Source organism: Crocodylus siamensis, chromosome 3, assembly GCF_052110815.1.
Source record: "Crocodylus siamensis isolate JL-2025a chromosome 3, ASM5211081v1, whole genome shotgun sequence".
Classification (NCBI taxonomy): domain Eukaryota; kingdom Metazoa; phylum Chordata; order Crocodylia; family Crocodylidae; genus Crocodylus; species Crocodylus siamensis.
Genome location: NC_143397.1, coordinates 86,518,412 through 86,538,112, shown reverse-complemented (window position 1 = coordinate 86,538,112; position 19,701 = coordinate 86,518,412). Strand labels below are relative to the sequence as shown.

Below are 19,701 nucleotides of genomic sequence, written 5' to 3'. Positions count from 1 at the left end.
CCTGAGGGAAGTGGGGAAGTGGGAGACCTGGAGGAAGAGCAAGCAGGAGTGGGCAACAGGGGAGGTGCTCTCATAATTCTTGAGAAATCAGGGCAATCAACTAGTTAGTTATCTCAGGTGCCTGTACATGAATGCACAGAACCTGGGAAACAAGCAGGAAGAATTGGAAGTCTTTGTACAATCACAGAACTATGTTTTGACTGGAGTAACAGAGACTTTACTGGGATAACTCGCATGACTGAAGCACTATCATGGATGGGTACAAACTGTTCAGGAAGGACAGGCAGGGGAGAAGCGGAGGAGGACTTGCACTTTATGTAAAAGAGCCATATACTTGCTAAGAGCTCCAGTATGAAACTGGAGATAGGTCTGTTGAGAGTCTCTGGGTTAAGGCTAGAGGGGAGAGCAACAAGGGTGATGTCATGGTGGGGGTCTGCTGTAGACCACCAGACCAGGAGGAAGTGGTGGATGAAGCTTTCTTCAAACAGCTAGCTGAAGTTTCCCAATCACAAGCCCTGGTTTTCATGGGGGACTTCAATCACCCTGATGTCTGCTGGAAGAGCAATACAGTAGTGCATAGTTTTTTGGAGAGTACTGGGGACAATTTCCTAGTGCAAGTGCTGGAGTGGCCAACTAGGGACCATGCTCTTGACCTGCTGCTCAAACAGGGAAGAATTGGTGGGGAATGTAGTAGCGAATGGCAGCTTGGGCAGCAATGACCATGAGATGATTGAGTTCAGGATCCTGAGAAAAGGAAGGACAGAGAGTAGCAGAGTAAGGACCCTGGACTTCAGAAAAGCAGGATTTGACTCACTCAGGGAACTCATGGCAGGATCCCCTGGGAAGCCAGACTGTGGGGGTGGGGGGGAGGAGTCCAGGAGAACTGGCTGTACTTTAAAGAAGCCTCATTGAGAGTGCAGGAACAAACCATCTTGATGTGAAGGAAGACTAGCAAGTATGGCAGAAAATCAGTCTGGCTAAGCAGGGAACTTTTCGATAAACTAAATCACAAAAAGGAAGTTTATAAGAAGTAGAAACTTGGACAAATAACAAGGGAAGAATTAAGAGCATTGCTCCGGCATGCAGGGATGAATTCAGGAAGGCCAAAGGGATGTGAACTGTAACAAAGAGGAGGATTAGGAAAAGTGTAGGTCCCTTACTGAATGGGGGAGGCAAGCTTGTGACAATGGATGCAGAAAAGGCTGAAGAGCTCAATGCCTTTTTTGCCTCAGTCTTCACAGGCAAGTCCAGCTGCCAGAGTACTGCACTGGGCAGCACAGTTTGGAGAGAAGGTGAGCAGCCCTCAGTGGTGAAAGAACAGTGTCACGGGGCGGGGCCCAGGAGTGGCCGTGATCTCTCCTGAGCCCCTACCGTGCCAAGTTGCCCTTCCAGCACCCTCGTCTCACCCGCCACGTCTTTGCTGTTTATATAATATTAATGGGAGGCTGCCTTTTCTGGGCTTCTCGGACCCGGTGCTCTTGCCCTACACAGATATCTCTTGGTGCACCCCGCCCCCAGGGCGTTGCGTGGCTCCTTCCACCCCCAATACCACACCCAAGCCTCGCCGGTGTCCCAGACGTTCTCATGTCTCTGTGTACGTGCCCTCCCCGGGGCCTCTCCGGTATACGCTCCCTCTCTGGGGCCTCTCTGATATGCGAGCGCTCTCCGGGCCTTTACCCACGCGCCCTGTCCCCTCCGGGCTCTTTAGACTTGCCCTCGCCCCTTTCAGGGGCTTCCCAATCGACGCGCCCTCGTCTGGGGCTTCTCCTGTATCCTCGTCCTCACCAGATGCTCTAATCTTGTGCTTGCCCTTTCCAGGGCCTCTCCGATATGCGCCCCCTCTCCGGGGCTTCTATTCGCACGCCTGCCCTTCTCCGGGGCTTACTTGTGCACTCACCCTCTTCTGAGGCTTCTTGATAGGCCCACCCCTTCCTTCTGGAGTTTGCCCAATATACTCACCCTCACTGGGGCCTATGCCTCGCGCTTCTTGCGCTCGCCCCCTCTGGTGCCTGTGTCCACGCTTCTCGCGCTTCCCACACCCTTTCGCACTCTTGCCCCCTCTGGGGCCTATGTCCATGCTTCTCGCGCTTCCCACGCCCTTTCACGCTCTCGCCCCCTCTGGGCCTCGCTCACACGCTTCCCGCGCTTGGGGCTCCAGTGGCCCATAGCCGTGCCTGGCCCCCTGACCCTTCTTCTGAGTCATATACCCCACTGGGTTTTACTCCTGATAGTGCCCCCCCCACTGGGCTAGGGTCAGGACACCCCCCTAATTCCTCCCGAGGTCGCCCCACTGGGGCCAGGGTCAGGACACCCCAAAACACTGTGCCTCATCCACAGTGCCAGCTCTGGCCCCAATCACTGTGCCCTCCCTGGGTACACCCCAAGACACAGCACCCTCTGCGCCACCAGGAACCACCCCCCCATTCTGCTGGAGTGCTCCCCTGAGGCCTCCTCCTTCCCCTACAGCCTCACCCAGTCCTCCAGTAACACAATCACCATCAAAACCAAGCCAACTGGCAGTAACCCAAAAATCAGCCTACCGGCTATAACATCCCGTACCACCCTGGCTCTCTGTCAAGCCTCCCTGTCAGAGGCCTCTCCATCTCATCAGCACATGGGTGCTAAAGCACTCAGGCAGCTCTGCTCCGCAGCACAGCTCCTGCCTCTCTGCCTGTCAGAGGGGAACCACCTTCTGGCCTCAGCCTGGCTGCTTATAACAGCCAGGCCCTGCCCCCTTTCAGTCAGCTGACCTAATCTGTTGCCTAAGCCACCTTCAGCTGTGCTATCCTGCTGATTGGCAGCCCAGCCCTATTACCAATGCCAGTAGCAGGCACCCCAGTGCCCTGCTACAAACAGGTTAAGAACTACAAGCTGGATGTGAACAAGTCCATGGGGAGGGTGCTGAGCACCTGAGAGTGCTGAAGGAGCTGGCTGATGAGCCTGCAGAGCCACTGGCCATCATATCTGAAAACTCATGGCAATCAGGAGAGGTCCCAGATGATTGGAAAATGGCAAACATATTGCCCATATTTTAAGAAAGGAAAAAGGGAGGATCTAGGGAACTACAGACCAGGCAGCCTCACCTCAGTCCATGGAAAAATCATGGAGCAGATCCTCAAGGAATCCATTTCTAAGCACTAGGATGAGAAAAAGGTGATTAGGAACAGTCAGCATGGATTCACCTGGGGCAAGTCATGCCTGACTAACCTGATTGCCTTCTATGATGAGGGGACTGGCTCTGTGGATGTGGGGAGACTGGTGGGTGCAGGGTACCTTGACTTTAGCAAGGCTTTTGATATGGTCTCCCACAACATTCTCGCAGGCAAGCTAAGGAAGTATGGGCTGCATGAATGGACTATAAGGTGGATAGAAAGCTGGCTGAAGCATGGGGCTTAGAGGGTAATTATCACCAGCTCGATGTCTAGTTGGCAGCTGGTATCAAATGGAATGCCCCAGGGGTCAGTCATGGGGCCAGTTTTGTTCAATGTTTTTATCAACGACCTGGAAGATGGCATAAATGCACCCTCAGCAAGTCTGCAGATGACACTCAGCTGCGGGGAGTAGTAGATGCACTGGAGTGTAGGGCTAGAATTCAGAGTGACCTAGACAAATTGGAGGATTGGGCCAAAAGGAATCTCATGAGGCTCAAAAAAGACAAGTTGTGATTGATGGCAGTCACTCATCATGGTGCCCTGTGACCAGTGGGGTCCCTCAAGGCTCTGTCCTTGGACCCATACTGTTCAACATCTTCATTAATGATGTGGACACTGGAGTCAGGAGTGGACTGGCCAAGTTCGCCGATGACACCAAACTTTGGGGCAAAGCATCCACGCCAGAAGATAGGCGGGTGATCCAGGCTGACCTGGACAAGCTCAGCAAACGGGCAGACGAGAACCTCATGGTGTTTAACACCGATAAATGCAAGGTTCTCCACCTTGGGAGGAAAAACCTGCAGCACCCTTATAGGCTTGGCAGTGCTACGTTGGTTAGCACTACAGAAGAAAGAGACTTGGGGGTCATCATTGACCACAAGATGAACATGAGCCTGCAATGCAATGCTGCAGCTAGTAAAGCGACCAGAATGCTGGCGTGCATCCATAGATGCTTCTCGAGCAAATCCCGGGACGTCATTCTCCCCTTGTACTCAGCCTTGGTGCTGCGTCCAGTTTTGGGCTCCACAATTCAAAAAGGATGTGGAGAAGCTGGAGAGAGTCCAGAGGAGAGCCACGCGCATGATCAGAGGTCAGGAAAACAGATCTTACGATGACAGGCTGAGAGCCATGGGACTCTTTAGCCTGGAAAAGCGCAGGCTCAGGGGTGATCTGATGGCCACCTATAAGTTTATCAGGGGTGACCACCAGGATCTGGGGGAACATCTGTTCACCAGAGCGCCCCAAGGGATGACGAGGTCGAACGGTCACAAACTCCTGCAAGACCGTTTCAGGCTGGACATAAGGAAGAATTTCTTTACTGTCCGAGCCCCCAAGGTCTGGAACAGTCTGCCAGCGGAGGTGGTTCAAGCACTTACATTGAACACCTTCAAGAGTAAATTGGATGCTTATCTTGCTGGGATCCTATGACCCCAGCTGACTTCCTGCCCTTTGGGCAGGGGGCTGGACTTGATGATCTCCCGAGGTCCCTTCCAGCCCTAATGTCTATGAAATCTATAAGTGCAAAGTCCTGCACACAGGATGGAACAATCCCATGCATCAGTACAGGCTGGGGGCTGACTGGCTGGGCAGCAGCTCTGCAGAAACGGACTTGGGGGTTACAGTGGGAAATAAGCGGAATATGAACCAGCAGTGTGCTCTTGTTGCCAAGAAGGCTAATAGCATACTGGGCTGCATTGGTAGGTGTGTTGCCAGTAGGTCAAGGGAAATGATTATTCCCCTCTATTCAGCACTGGTGAGACCACATCTGGAGTACTGTGTTCAGTTTTGGGCCCCCCCACTACAGAAAGGATGTGAACAAATTGGAGAGAGTCCAGCAAAACGGCAACAAAAACGGTGAGGAGGCTGGAGTACATGGCTTTGAGGAAAGGCTAAAGGAACTGGGCTTATTTAGTCTGTAGAAGAGGAGACTGAGAGGGGTTTTAATAGGAGTCTTCAACTACCTGAAGGGTGGTTACAAAGAGGATGGAGCTAAACTGTTCTCAGTGGTGGCAGATGATAGAACAAGAAGCAATAGTCTCAAGTGGCAGCAAGGGAGGTTTAGGTTAGATTTTTAGGAAGCATTTTCTCACTAGAAGAGTAGTAAAACACTGTAACATGTTACCCAGAGAGAAGGTGGAAGCTCCATCCTTGGAGGTTTTCAAAACCCGGCTAGACAAAGCTTTGGCCTGGATGATATAGTTGGGATGGTCCTGCTTTGAGTAGGAGGTTGGACTAGATGACCTCCTGAGATCACTTCCAACCCTAACTTTGTATGATTCTAGGAAACTGCATCTGATATGTCAGTTTTTTCCAGGGAAAGACTTTGGGACTTCCCTACAGAAACATGATTCTATGAGCCCAAGTAAAACCAGGAGTAATAGCATTACATAAAATTGGGAGAATATAGGCTGAATATCAGGGAAAATGTAAGAATCAGATCTGATAAGTTTTTAGCATTCCCCGTTCCACAGACCTTCTGACTGCTTGGCAGCAAAGCTCTTGACATATACTGGCCCTAAAATGTCTTGCTAGGAAAGATCCAGCTATCAACTAGGCTATCTTTGGCAATCTCTGTATATCATCAGGGTATATTTATTAAATAAGCCGTTGTGGGATAATGGCTGGATACTGACAGATTTTTATTCATTCTAGGTAGGCAGGGACTGGGTGACTCTCCATACTGGAATGAACTGCACTCAGGAAGAAATAGATCTGAACCTTGTGAGATATGTGCATACAGGAGCTATAGGATCCAAGATCCAAGACGGTTTCACATTTCATCTGTGGGATGGAGACAACCAGTCCCCAGCACTGGAATTCTTCATCAGCATCAAGGACATTGAGAAGGGTAACAATCTAGCTGACTTTATGTCCTACAGTGACTAATTGTGGCAGAAATTCAGTCTGAAAAATAAATTGTAATGTATGATCCTAACTGACACCCCAAGCCTTCATTGAACACCAAGGTGGGTCACACTAGTTTTACTGGGGCTCTGTGCAGGCCTTGAGGGTCTGTCTGCATAGAACTCATTGTAGGACATGATTCTTCACTATTTCTTCAAAAGGGGTTCTAGGTAATATATTTAGTTAATACTTTGCTCCTCACTTTCATAGATCCACCCAAGTGGCTTTCAGTTATACAGTAAAATGGCTGACAACATGCCTGTAAAATTGATATTATCCCCATTTTGTACATGGGCAAACCAAAGCACAAAAAGTGGTGACCAGCTTAGCCAAAGCATGTCCTAAGACAGGCAAAGCTAGAAACAGGGTTCAGGTGTCCTGCTTCCCAGTCCTGTGACAACTATGTTGGATTTAGCCCTAAACAGTGTTGGATTTATGTCATAATCACTACTTAAAACCATGCTTTCCTCTACAGTGTCTAGAATGTTATATATAACATAACATGCAGGAGACATATATCAATACTAATAGGACCATTTTAACCTATCGTCATATATCTGGCAGGAGATATTGCTGTTTTTATAAGGCCACTTACTGTGTCGAAGGGGGATAGAAGCTACATAACGACGGATGCCCTTCTTGCTATTGATGGAACTGACAAACCAGAGGAACTCCTCTATGTGATAACATCTCCACCTCAGTATGGACAGATAGAGTACGTCAGCTTTCCAGAAATCCCCATCACAAGTTTCAGCCAAATGGATATAGCAGGCCAGGCAGTTTGCTATGTCCACAGTAGCAAGGCAGCTGCTTCTGAAGATACGTTCAGGTAAGTGCTGAAGAATTGTTTTTTTCCTAGCTGTCCTGGTTAATAATAAAATTAACTGGAAAGCAGCACTCTCCTTTTCACTCTTTTTTGTGTGGAAAAAAAATATGCATATGGCAAAAGTAATTCCTGCTTTATTAGATTTATCCCTGACTAACATAACACACTTGTCCCTTAAAACAGTGAAGAAATAGTCTGGGCTACATTCATTCACGTATAATGGCTTGAACATTTTTATAATATGCAAGAAATAGTACATGGCTAATGAAAACTAAATGTAGGAGAAGGGCTCAATAACATCTCTGAGATTTCCTGACAAATTATAATAATTTTCCTTGTTAATTGTGTTACTGGATTAATATTACATTCAGTAAGGAGGAAAAAGTGTTGTGATGCAGATTTCTTATAGTACTCAATCTGATATCCTTCAGTGCTTTTCCAAATACACCTTCCTGGATGACTGAACAGCAGACTTAATTTCTCATTCAGTTGTTTGTGCTCCATCTGAAGTAGCACAATCAGTTACAAGAAGATGGATCATGAGGACTTCAGATAATTCAGAAAAGCATCCCTCTTATATTGTGATACTGAGATCTTTGCCAAAGTGCTCCGGATTAGAAATCCATTTTACACTAAACCAGATGGCATTTGTTAATGCTAGCAGAGCAGCTGAGAGCACCAAAAGGGTGTTCAGTGATGTGCAGTTTGCCAGGACCTAGGTCTTTGTCAAAGTAAAGACTTTTGATAGCTTTGAATGGAAGGTTTATTTCAAGGGGATATTTTTAGCTGAGTAGCTAGACCAACGGGTTGGCTTCAATGCTGGAGATATGCATGGGGCAAAAGAACATTCCTTCCCCGCTCTTCCCTCAGCCTACGTTGTTACTTCACATATGCCACTAAGACATACACATCACGGTGAAGACAAGATGTGGGGTTCTGAAGAGAAGTAAAACCTACATTTTTGGCATCCCCAGTTCATCACCCAGATAGACATTGTGGGGCCTGCCATTAGGCTAAGCTTTACACAAGGGTTATATGCTCCTGACACAGCCACTGGTACCCTGTCTTCTGTGTGTGTATGTGTGCATGTAGCAGATCACATCAGAGAATGTAGGCACTATAGAAAACCCCCTAAAATAGAATATTTTCAGGTCACTGTGTTCATCTCACAGCTAAAGCTTTTTCTAATAGTTAAACTTTTCCTGAATGTTTCATGTAGGACCAGGTTACCTATATAGTTGCTCACTAGTTTCCCAGCTCTGCTTTTGTTGTTCATTTTAGGTTGGAAACTTTCAGTTCAGGCTATCCATCAGAATTATTTATGTGTTTCAGACAAGTGATTCAGTCCATAAGGTCTCTCTGCCTCAGTTGTTAACACATCATGATTGTTTCTCTGGTTATAGAACTGACCTTAATAAATCATTACATATGCTAATAGATTGGTCAGATTACATATTCCAATACAGCTTTTTTCTGTCATAAACTTAAATACACAAATACTTTGAGTCCTTGTAAATCTACGTCTTTGGAGCTTCATAATTATGTCCCCAAGAGATTTTGCCAAAAAAAAAAAATTATTTCAATGAGCCACATTAAAAATAACTTGGTAAGGTCAAATTCGAAAGAATTGCAATTCACCATTGTTTCTCATTTGTATTCCAATGCATTTTAGTGCTTTTTATGCCTCACAAAATTTATCAAGACTTACACATAAGATTTAATGATTTACCTGAAAATAATGTCATTTATTCTTTCTCAGTATCCTGTATTCCAAAGAAACAGGGGCCTCCATTCTGCATAGCACCAGTTATGTTATTAAGCTTCCTCATGTTTTATATTGGATCCAGACTCTCAACTGGTGGCATAGCTTCACTGATTTCAGCAAAACTACAAACGAGACTCTGTCCTATTAATATATTATTTTCTAGGATTTCAGCTCTTATTGTTTCACTTTTAGTATAAAAGTGATCTCCTGCCATCAAATCATCTTTCTTTCATACTAAAATCAATGCTGCCACCAAGTATTGTCAACTCTGAGTGAGAGTTTATGGTCAGGTTTCTTAATCAGGACTTTGAACATGTTTCTTTCATGCTTCTTGTTAAAGCTGTTCTTGAAATCAGACTGAATGACTGCCATTGAATCCACCTATTTAATTTAACTTCCTAGGTCTCAGCTGTGACTTCTGGTGGAAAAGTAGAAAATATAACCATCTGTAATACTTTCTCAATATGTATATTCTGTCCTGCCCTTTAGTGCTATGCCTCTTATATCACTGTAATACTGATTATTTTTAAAAAGCTGTAAGTAAAATTAAAGGCATTTTGTATTTCTTTAAAACACTGATAAATAGACTCACTAATCTATTCTAGCGGCAGCTGTGAAAATAAATAAATACCACTAAATTTACAGACAAAACTTTGTTACTTCTAGGAACTGTTTGGCAGATTTTTGACTCTCAAATATACTTTCACATGGGGAACCCAGTGCTTCCGTTCCAGTCCTGAACCTGACTCACAAGCCAGCAGAGACTAGATAAAACTTAAATGCAAAGTGTCAGAAAGGACAGCATTCCTCATAGTTTTATTTAACCATACTACTCTGCATGAATGATGCATGCCCTTTGCGGCTGGGGGGGCATGGTGGTGGCGGCAGGAGTTCAGCAGTGGTAAGTGGGGGAGCTCCCACTGATACTGCCGGTGCTGTCGGCGGGGGCGGGGGGTGGCAAGCGTTGTCAGCAGCCAGCATGGATTGCGGACCACCCACAGATGGTGTTGGCAGCAGGGTGGTGAGTGGCAACCACCATGCTCGGGGTGCACGTGCACCTGCATGCACCCCCTACGCGTCACCCCTGCTACTCTGATTATAGGAGAAAGGACTGAATCTAGCCATCCTCAAACCTCAGGAGTTTTTCATGAGATTTTTGTTGAAGAGAGCAAAATAAGGCAAAAGGAAGGTTACATATGGCATTTCCTAATAAATAGCTGTAATCTTTGTGTAAAGCAGACTGAAAATTTTTACATTTTTGGCAAAAATATTGGAATTTTTGAAAAATCAAGATTTCCATGGGAAAACTCTAATTTTGCCTCAGGTTCATTTTCCTTCTTGGAAAAGCAAAGTGAATTTTTTTTTCTCAACACAAATAAAAAGTTTAGTTTCTCAAATGAAATAGAAACATCTCATTCGGGCTTGTTTCAACAATGGACTGCAGCTGTGTGGTCTGTCCTTATACCTTGTGGGAGGTTAGAGTTCAGGTGGGTGAAGACCCCATTCTTCCCTATGAATCACAGCTCCCTGTGCTTCCCTATGCAATCTCTGCTGGCTAAGCTGCATGATAGGAAGTTTAGCTCATTGGAAGGCTGGAAACTTGAGGCCCTCCTACAGTTCAGGTACATACAGTGTTGACACAAGCTAAAATTAAAACAAATGGACATTTTTGATTGGAAACTTTCTGAACTTCTCTAGCTAAACCAGGGAGAAGGAAATTTTCAAATTCTTTCCTTTGTACCAATTTTTTTCTTTCTGACAGTCCATTCCTAGCATTTGATGAAGTAGGCTATAGCTTGAGAATGCTCATGCCTCTCCCAATCAGTTAGTCTCTAATAATGTGTCACCCTATCCTATCTTCTTCTACACAAAGTTGTCAGAGATTGGAAATTCTTTTTGGTCATCTCAAGCTAAAGTCACTCATTTTCATTTGAGAAACTGTCAGTGAGTCAATATTTGATACCTACCACCCCTCTGGGAAGCTTTGTGAGACATTCATGTGAAGCATTACAGCTTTGTTTAGAACACGAACTTGTATAAGTCAAGTCACACCAGTGCAAATCTTTGTGTGCAGATGCACTTATTTAAGAGTGGATTATTTCAGTTTAGCATAACCTGCTCCTAATCCACTTAAACTAAACTGAAATCAGCCTGGTTTAAACTGAAACAAGAGCATTCAAACAGTCTTTCCCACGAGTTTATCTAAATCAGCTCAAAATCACACCTTAAATTAAACTAGTGCAACTTTGCATGTAAATAAGCCTTCTGTCTGAGTTAGTGATGTAGAACCTAATTAGAAAGGCTGTTGTCATAAAAGATAGGTTATGGTATTTTAATAAATATAGTGTCAGTTTTAATCACAGTAATTGATGTTCCTTGCTGTTAGTATTTGGCAAAGAATTTGGTTGTGTGTGGAGATATAAGTATGGTGGCAGATATTTTTTTAAAACAAGAAATGGTGACATTAATTATATGGGGAGTTTAAATGATCAGATTTTTACCTTCTGCTGAAGTACTTTCTTCAGTCATAAATTTCTCTGTATTGTTTGGTGCTGCTGGCCTGGAAGAAAGATTTGGCAGTGCTTGTTTGGACAGATGACTTCAAGTGATTAGCAACCTGACATCAGATGCTGGCAGCAGGATGCTAAAAGAACATGCTAATGTCCTCCATTTTGACACGCTGGCTCGATTTTGTAATGAGCTGGCACTATTTATGATTCCATTTTTATCTTTTAAATGCCATGACAGATGGTAGGTTCTACAGCCAACTCTATTGCCATGGAACTGCAGAAAGCATGAAAACCTTGGTAATGGTGAAATCAAACCATGCGACATGTCCTCCTAACTAAGCCTGAGAGTTATCCCATAAATTTCATCAGAGTAATGAGAATCTTGGCTGCTTTCTATTCCTAAGGGAGAGATGAAGCAGAAGTAAATCAGAAATAAGCAAAAAATTCCGCCCCCCATCCGCAAGAAAAGTAAAAAAGCTACTTCTTGGACACAGCTAGCTTCATTAACCTGGAAGATCAAGTTATGTGCAGTATTTGCATTGGAATTTTCAACCTTATTAATAAATCTAAGAGCTTCATTCTTGTCCAGTGTCCTATAGAATGTTTTGAACCAAACTTTCATATTCATGACCTGAACTATTCTTCCAAACAGGTTTATTATATGTAGGTTTGATACATTACCCAAGAGGCCTCCTAGGTTAAGCCAAGGAAGGGGATGTGTCAGTGGAAGGATCTAATCTGCACCCTGGCCTTCACTTTTCCTGTCTTTAAAAAGCTAAAATAAGGTCTTGTGTGAACATGGTTTTTTTTTTTACTTATTTATCATCATTGTGCCAGTTGTATATCCAATCTCGCTAGATTAGTCATAGTACATCCCTTTTACCATTGGCACAACAGCTTTAGGTCAGTACAGACAGCTGCCTCTATGTTCCCAACTGGGAATACTGCCTTCAGTAAATATATTTCTAACTCCTATATAGTCTCTGGCCTGCTTACGCTCATTCCCATCTGTCTGATGGCATAGTGCCTGCTTTCAAGTTGGTCAGCCCTTAATTATTGGGCATCACTGTAGGTAGTGAAGGGTTTTAGCTGGACAGCCTGTGCAATACAGCAAGCCATTTCCATGACCTACTTAAGGTCACATATTCAAGGTGAACAACATCAATCCTAGTTCTGACATTTCAGTTCTTGTAGCACTTTTCTGGCTTCAGTGGCAAAGCCTCTCAATCAGTAGATGAAGGTGAGACAAGGAAGCAGACTTTCTAGCAGTCTTCACTTGGCATAAGTAAAATGGCAGCCAAGTGATGAGTGGAAAGACACTTAAGTGTGTATGTACCTGTGGTTATATATGTTGTATCAGTTGCACTTTTCCATATGAGTTTAAATTAATGAATATAATAAGTGGAATATTGCATGCACACAAAGCTAAGCTTGGAGGGGAAAGAGGAAGACCCTGGGGCAAGGGAAACATATCAATGCAAAAAAAATCTCTTTATGAAGTGAACCTTTACACCTAGGAAGGCAGCTGTGTGCATTTTCACCACCATGACAAAATGAATAAATGGAGAGCAGCAAGGAAGAACATTATACATCATCATAAATATTATATATCATATTCAGAGGGGAAAAACCAACAGATACAGCTCAGTGGCACCTTATGATGATGTGACGTATCAATTAGACTCTTGCAGTGGACTTTTCAGTCTCTCAAACCCCTGAAATATCTTTCAGTGCAATTTTCAATTTTAGATTTTTAAGAAAAATAGACGGGAATAAGCATTCTATTAACAACTAGGATTAATTTGATAGTCTACAAAATTGTTTTTCCCTTATGCTCAATCACCACTAACTTTAAAGAAAGCGAAATATCACAAGCTAATTTCTTTACCATTTCCTAACTGACAGATGACCTTCCAGTTTGTTACCAAGCTCTCTATTTGGGTCTCTCTCTTTCCCATGCAAAATAAGAGCAAAAATTATAAAGCTTAACTCTACAGTAAATGTCAGAAAGTGTTTTTACTTGAGACAGAAATATATGTGCTTTTGTGACTACAAAGTTACATGAAGAAAATAAATGCAGCAAATATGATCCACTGAGAAATTTAAATGTGCACACCATGGTTTAAAAATAAAGTCTAGCACCTATCCAATTCTGCCAGGTCCTTACTGTAGATTTTAAATATCTAAGTGAAATTTTAATTTGAGCCTCTGTAAGGAAACACAAATATGTGACACTGAGATATTGGAGTCCTATTTGCATCTGAACATGATAGGATTTACATGTACAAATGGGACTTGTGTTTAGAGTTACCAGGAGCATTTCCAGTGAGATGGGAATATAATGCTACATTCCTTTTACTGTCTTGGTTTTTTATCAGTTTTTGGTGAATTTGGTGCTTATGGAAGTGAAGGGCTAACATCACTAAGCAAATCAAACCCAATCTACAAGCAGATGCAGTTCTTTTCATTGTCTCTGTCCATGTATCATAACTGCTCCTAAAGTTAAAACTTTTGGTAAGCAAACAAATACGTACTGTACAAGGAGACCAGAATCCCACTTTTGATTTCATCGGTCTAAACCCTAGCAAGATACCTGGATCACTACTATGCTTTATATAAATCATATCCTTTATGTTTGTGAGGGTAGATATATATTTTCTCCACAAGCACTCCTTTGGTGTGAGAAGGGTTAAGCTTGCCCTCTACCCTGAAATCTGCTTCTGTTTTTCTAAATTACATACTTCAGTCTAAGTATGAGTCAAATGAGAGGTAGAACGCCATCAGAGATCCAGTTTTTATGTGCGTTTCAGAGCACCCTCAAAGCATATCCTTTAGTAAAGGTGTGTATTATCATTTCATTTCAGTACATGGTGAATCAAGAGCACATGCTGAAGGATGCCTTGCCTCTCTTTGCCAGATTCATCATCAGCAATGGACTGAGGACTAAACATGGGATGTTCACAATCACTCTGGAGACAATGGACCAAGTTTTGCCTACAGTGTCTAGAAACAAAGGGTTGAGATTAGTGGAAGGCGCTATGGCACTCATTTCTCCTGATGTCCTGCAGATTTCAGACCCAGACACTTCCTCAGAGAACCTTACCTTCCTCTTGGCACAGCTCCCTCAATATGGCCAACTGTATTACCGAGGGGCTGTACTCCTGCAGCACAATTTCACCCAGCAAGATGTGGACAACATGGATGTAGCATATAAACATGGAGGAGGGGATTCCCAGATTGACAGATTTACATTTGTGGCAACAGATAGGACTAATCAAGGCTTCATCATAAATGGGAGGGTGCAAGTAGAGCCGGTGGCATTCACCATTCAGGCAAGTATGGCTAACAGGCCTGTTTCATAAAGATGAATAACATAATGTGGTTAATTAATAGGATATTATTGGCTCTGAGAGGGATAGCACTAGTACATATTTCCTGCTTTGTTTGAGGGACTCAGCAATTTATAACTGGTAGGGATAGGTTAATAGAATAAAAAGTTTGACTTTTCTACTCTGTCTAGAATGAATCCATGGAGCTCATTGGCACAGGGTATTACTGAAGCAAGTAAGTTTGTGTAGTTCAAATGGGGACTAGATAGAAGAAAAACATGATTGTTGTTACTGTGCCAGAATAAATATTAATATATATATTTTCCATCCCCTGGGCCTAATGTTAGCTGCAGCCTTGCTTGGAAATGATTCCTTCTTCCCTCCTCATCAATTTTTCCCTCAAGTTATATTGCATTACATGAGTCGGCGGTAGGATGGTAGAGCAAATAATACTCTGGCATGCATCAATCAATGCATCTCCAACAAAGCCAAGAAGGAGATTCTTCTGCTCTACTCAGCACTGGTAAGACCACAGACTTAGTGTGGAATACTGTGTCCAGTTCTGGGCACCACACTTTAACAAGGACATGGACAAGCTTGACAGAGTCCAAAGAAGAGCCACCCATATGATCAGAGTCTTAAAATGCAAGCCATATGAAGAAAGGCTGAGGGATCTGGGACTCTTCAGCCAGTAGAGGAAAAGAAGTCTGAGAGGAAACCTAGTAGCATCTTACCACTACACTATGGGAGTACATCAAGGGCTCGGTGAGCAACTGTTCAGCAGGATACCTGAAGGAAAAACCAGGAGTAATGGCCACAAACTCCTGGAAGATTGATTCAGGTTCAACATTAGGAAAAACTTCTTCACAGTCAGGGTGTCCAGACTGTGGAATAAGCTCCCTCCAGAGGTGGTGCAATTGCCTACCCTGGAAATCTTCAAGAGGAGACTCTACAGTCACCTTGATGGGGTCACTTGACCCCCAGTAATCTTTTCTGCTTGCTGCAGGGGCTGGACCCAATGATCTTCTGAGGTCCTATGGGTGATTGGTGCCTCCCGAGTCTGGGGGGGGGGCACCAGATTGCTGATGGTGGGGGTGTCCCCCCAGCAGCTGATTGCTGAGGCAGCAGCAAAATCGTAAGTGCACTTCCAGTTTCATGGCTGGCACTTCCAAGGGGTGCACGGCCAATCTCAGGGGGTGTGCATGCACTTGCATGCACCCCTATGGATTGCCAATGCAAGGTCCCTTCCGGCCTTACAATCTATGAAGGTGCAGATATGTACTAAGCTTCTTTTTAAAGCATTTGTCATGGGCTCCTTCATGAGAGAAAATATGGGACTTGATAGACTCTAACTATTCTTGGGGGGGGGGGATGTAATATTTTACAGATTTTATAAAATAGGAATCTGTTCAAACATCTCCCCTGTCCTTGAAATGAACCTCTCCTATAGTTTTGAATTCCACAGCATCTGCCAGGTTGTTTAGCATCTTCTGTGATGGGATCAGCTGCTTATTAGAATCAAATTCTTAAACTGCAATCTATGCATAAAAGCTTTTTTTCTAGACAGCTGTGAGAATCAATGAGTAAAATACAATGAAGTTCTGAAACTGTACAGAGCATCTTGATGAAACTTTTTACTTTACTCACTTTCACTTTGCTGCCACTTATAAGAATAACCAGCTATTAGAAGCAGATGTTTGCTGCCTGGCAGACACTGTATTAAGAAATATTGAATTACAAATCAAGATACTAGGCTCTGTCTGCTGACCAGCTGAATTTCCATCCTTCCTTCCTATGACCTCCGAAATCCCGTTAAGATGTCTATATCTTCGTTTGCTCCAGTTCCACATCGTGATCTTTCCTTTGACCTTCTGTATGCCACCTTCTCCCTCTTCCCCCTTCAAAGACTCTGTATAGGTGCCTTTGTTTTGATTTCCTTTATAATCTGGCACATTTCAGCATCTAGACTGACCCAGGCTGCGTTGCTCATCAAAGCCCAATAAATGTCGAAATACAGATGCTAGTGTCTAGCTAGGAGACTTCTGATACTCTTCACTCTTCTTTGCAATAAATCTTGGAGGCTGTGTAGGAAATGGGGAAAGCCATTTCAGGGAAGATAATGGGATGCAAATGAAGCAGAACCTGAAAGGAAGGCAAGGCTACAGGTAGTTATGGATGGAGCTGTGAGAGACTGCACAGTCTGGGAAAGATGTATTGACCAGACCAGGGGGTTATGCTTTCAGGCTATCATGTAGAATGGAGGGTGGGAGCTGTTTGTTGTATTTTTCATTTGCAAAGAAGAAAATGTGATGAGGAGGAGGTAGGGAGATGGTTACAAAGACGGACATTATGTATGGTGCTCTGCCTTGGAGAATTTGTTCTATGCTCTGCTGCTGAGTCTGTTCTATGTATAACAAGTTGCCTAGACCTGGGGAACTGTCATGAGAAGTGGTTACTTTACTAGAGGTTACATTTCATCTTCAGCAGATTATCAGTCAGACTAAGCTTTACACTCTATACGCTGCAGTGCTTTCAGTAAAAAAGTAGATGCAGGGTAATATCTGATTCAGTGGGAAAAAAAAGGGGAACATTTGTTATTTGATTCAGGTGGACCATTTGGACAGAACTGCACCAAAAATTGTTCATCTCCATTGTTCTTGTAATGTGGAGCTCCTGAAGAATGGCAGTTTTGGGATTTATATTACTGCCAGGTCCCTGAAAGCCTCTCATCCCAATACAGAAGATGACCAAATCATTTTTAAGATTTTACAAGGTCCTCGCTATGGCTACCTGGAAAATACAACAACAGGTACTGTTGCTTTAATCTCTCAATATGAATTTTGTTAACAAGTATGGGCTGCACTGGAATATAAGACATTTTTGGTATAAGGTGGGTTTCTGGAAGATCAATGAATCCTTATTTGCACTCTAAGAGTTAACAAACAGAAAGTTCTAAAATAATCTATATAAATTAGTGTGTCTCTTGCTAGCGCTTGTATGAATGGATTTTGAATCATTGGAATATTTTCTTCCTTTCTCAGGCAGGTGCATCCAGGAGGAATTCAGCCAAAAAGATTTAAATAGCAAAATCGTACTTTATGTCATCAATCCAGCTTGGGCAGTGAATTCAGACAGCTTGGAGTTTCAAGTCACAGATCCCACTGGGAACTCTGGCACCCCCCAAATGTAACTTCAGTCTTTCATTCTAAACACTGTAACACCTTATGCACTGCACCTTTAAAATCTGAGGGACTACTTTTTGTTTTAGGTGAACTCAGTCATTGAAGATGTGAGTGAAAGAGGACAGGCTTAGTTTTACAGGTTCTGATTGCAATGCATTTTCAAGAAACTAAGAATAAAATAGTACAGAGTTATTTATGTTGAGTGACAGTTAAAGAATGTGGAGGCTTGTCTTCCCTTAAAAACTGCAAAGAGACAGTTTCAAGTCATGTACTGTAGTATATGAGCAGGATATGTGCTTACATATATGAATATGTGCTTACACACACACACACACACACACACACACACACACACACGATTTAAGTATATAAAGGAGTTTATTGAACTTACCAGCTCTAAACAGTGTAAATACTGCCTTAGTGACAGGACTGTGAGCTTCATATACATCGTCTTGCAGCTGGAGGTCACTCTAGGCCTGTTCTGACAGAGCGTGAGTAGCTTTTCCAGAGCATGAGATCACAGCAAAAAGGGAAGTGTTGAGCAATAAAATCTTATATGGGTCATATATGGAAGGGAGAAAAAACAGGGAGCCTGTTCTCTCCAGTCATATGATTCCAATATTATAATTAGGGGCACCCTCTTAGCCTGTGTTAAATGCAGCAAATGTTGCAACAGATTGGTAAGATCCTGCGAAATTGGTTTAACTGTTCCCCTGAAGAAAATGAAATGCTATCTGATAACAATAAACAAAGAAGGAGGTAGTGAGCAAAACTCTGTTTTACTGGGGAAGTTTATGTTTTATTTCTAAGTACAGTATTTGACTTTTGAATGATTGAGAAAGATGTCCAGAGTTATCCTATATAAGTTGGTGTCCATGAGCCAGGCATCCTAGAAGGAAAAAAGGATAAATGAGACACACTCTGAATTGTTAGAAGCATCTACATGAAGTTTCACCATAGATTAACAATTGATAGATATGCTGAAGTTACTGCAGTACCAGGCTATGTCAATAAGTGAGTGCATTCAACTTCATATAAATACAGCTAACTTAAGCTAAGCACTTTGTTACAGCAGTATACATTCTCAAACGTGAATTTGCATTAGATCACCTACCAAACACTGAAATGCAGTGTTCAACCCCTTTGTTGAACGCCAGGACTTGTTGCGAGTCAACACTAATATATAACATCTTTTAAGGAAGGAAACTGAAGAGTAATGGCTTGTTATGGTGAAAGTAGAGGATGAATTTGCTATGGAATTTGACCAGAACAAAAAGTTGCCTGCATGTGATAAAAAACTCTAAATTGAATATTGCATTTAAAAAGGTGGCAATAGATTTATTTGAATGTATAACCCAAAAATTGCTGTATAATCAAATGAGTTAATTTAAAAAGCAGCTAATTTAAATGAAAACACAAACATTTGACTACTGCTGAATTACTACAAAATCATATTTTGAGCATTTCCCTGAATGTAGATGGGCTAAGGGTGACTATTTATTTATTTATTCATGTGCTCTATAATTATGCATGAGACCCTACAGTACATGTAACAGTTCAAATTATTCACCCTGTCAAGTTTAGCAAGTAACTTAGAGTTTGTCTACATAGGAGACATTTCCCAACACAACTGTAGCAGAATAACAACAATACCATAGATATTCCTGTTTAATTTAGTTATTCTGGAATAACTCTTCCTTTATGGCATTAATCTGAAATAAAAGTGATTTTCTTCTGGCATGGTAGACTTCTTCCAAAATGGAGTCATCAGCCTGGGATTAAGTCACTCTTACTTTAGAAGAGAGCATCTGCATAAGGCTAGTATTCCAAAATAGCCTGAAAAAGAATGCACTGCATTCAAAAGCTTGTTTAAGTATATCCCAGCTATGCAGTTGGTTCAATAAAATATACAGTATTTCCCTATTGCCCACAAATATCATTGCCTTTAGCAAAATAGTTATGTTTCTATAGATACGTTGGCTAGTTTTTCCATGTAGTCCAGCCCTTAGGTAAGACTGAAACTGCAGGGGTGG

At 42.8% G+C, this 19,701-nt stretch overlaps 1 protein-coding gene across 4 annotated transcripts in view; it reads left to right on the top strand.

Annotated features, from left to right (window-relative positions):
- Positions 1–19,701, top strand: part of FREM1 (FRAS1 related extracellular matrix 1) — a 138,523-nt gene that overhangs the window by 89,230 nt on the left and 29,592 nt on the right. For 3 of the 4 annotated variants that reach the window (XR_016441269.1, XM_090038728.1, XM_090038729.1), the window contains exons 23-27: positions 5,805–6,000; positions 6,621–6,885; positions 14,075–14,489; positions 17,094–17,295; positions 17,528–17,672. Coding sequence is in view for 3 of the 4 variants with exons in the window: in XM_090038728.1 (XP_089894854.1) it covers positions 5,805–6,000; positions 6,621–6,885; positions 14,075–14,489; positions 17,094–17,295; positions 17,528–17,672 (1,223 nt within the window). In the remaining variant the exon portion in view is untranslated. Of the gene's footprint in view, positions 1–5,804; positions 6,001–6,620; positions 6,886–14,021; positions 14,490–17,093; positions 17,296–17,527; positions 17,673–19,701 lie in introns of those variants that run through there. The other variant, XM_090038730.1, reaches the window with a different exon arrangement.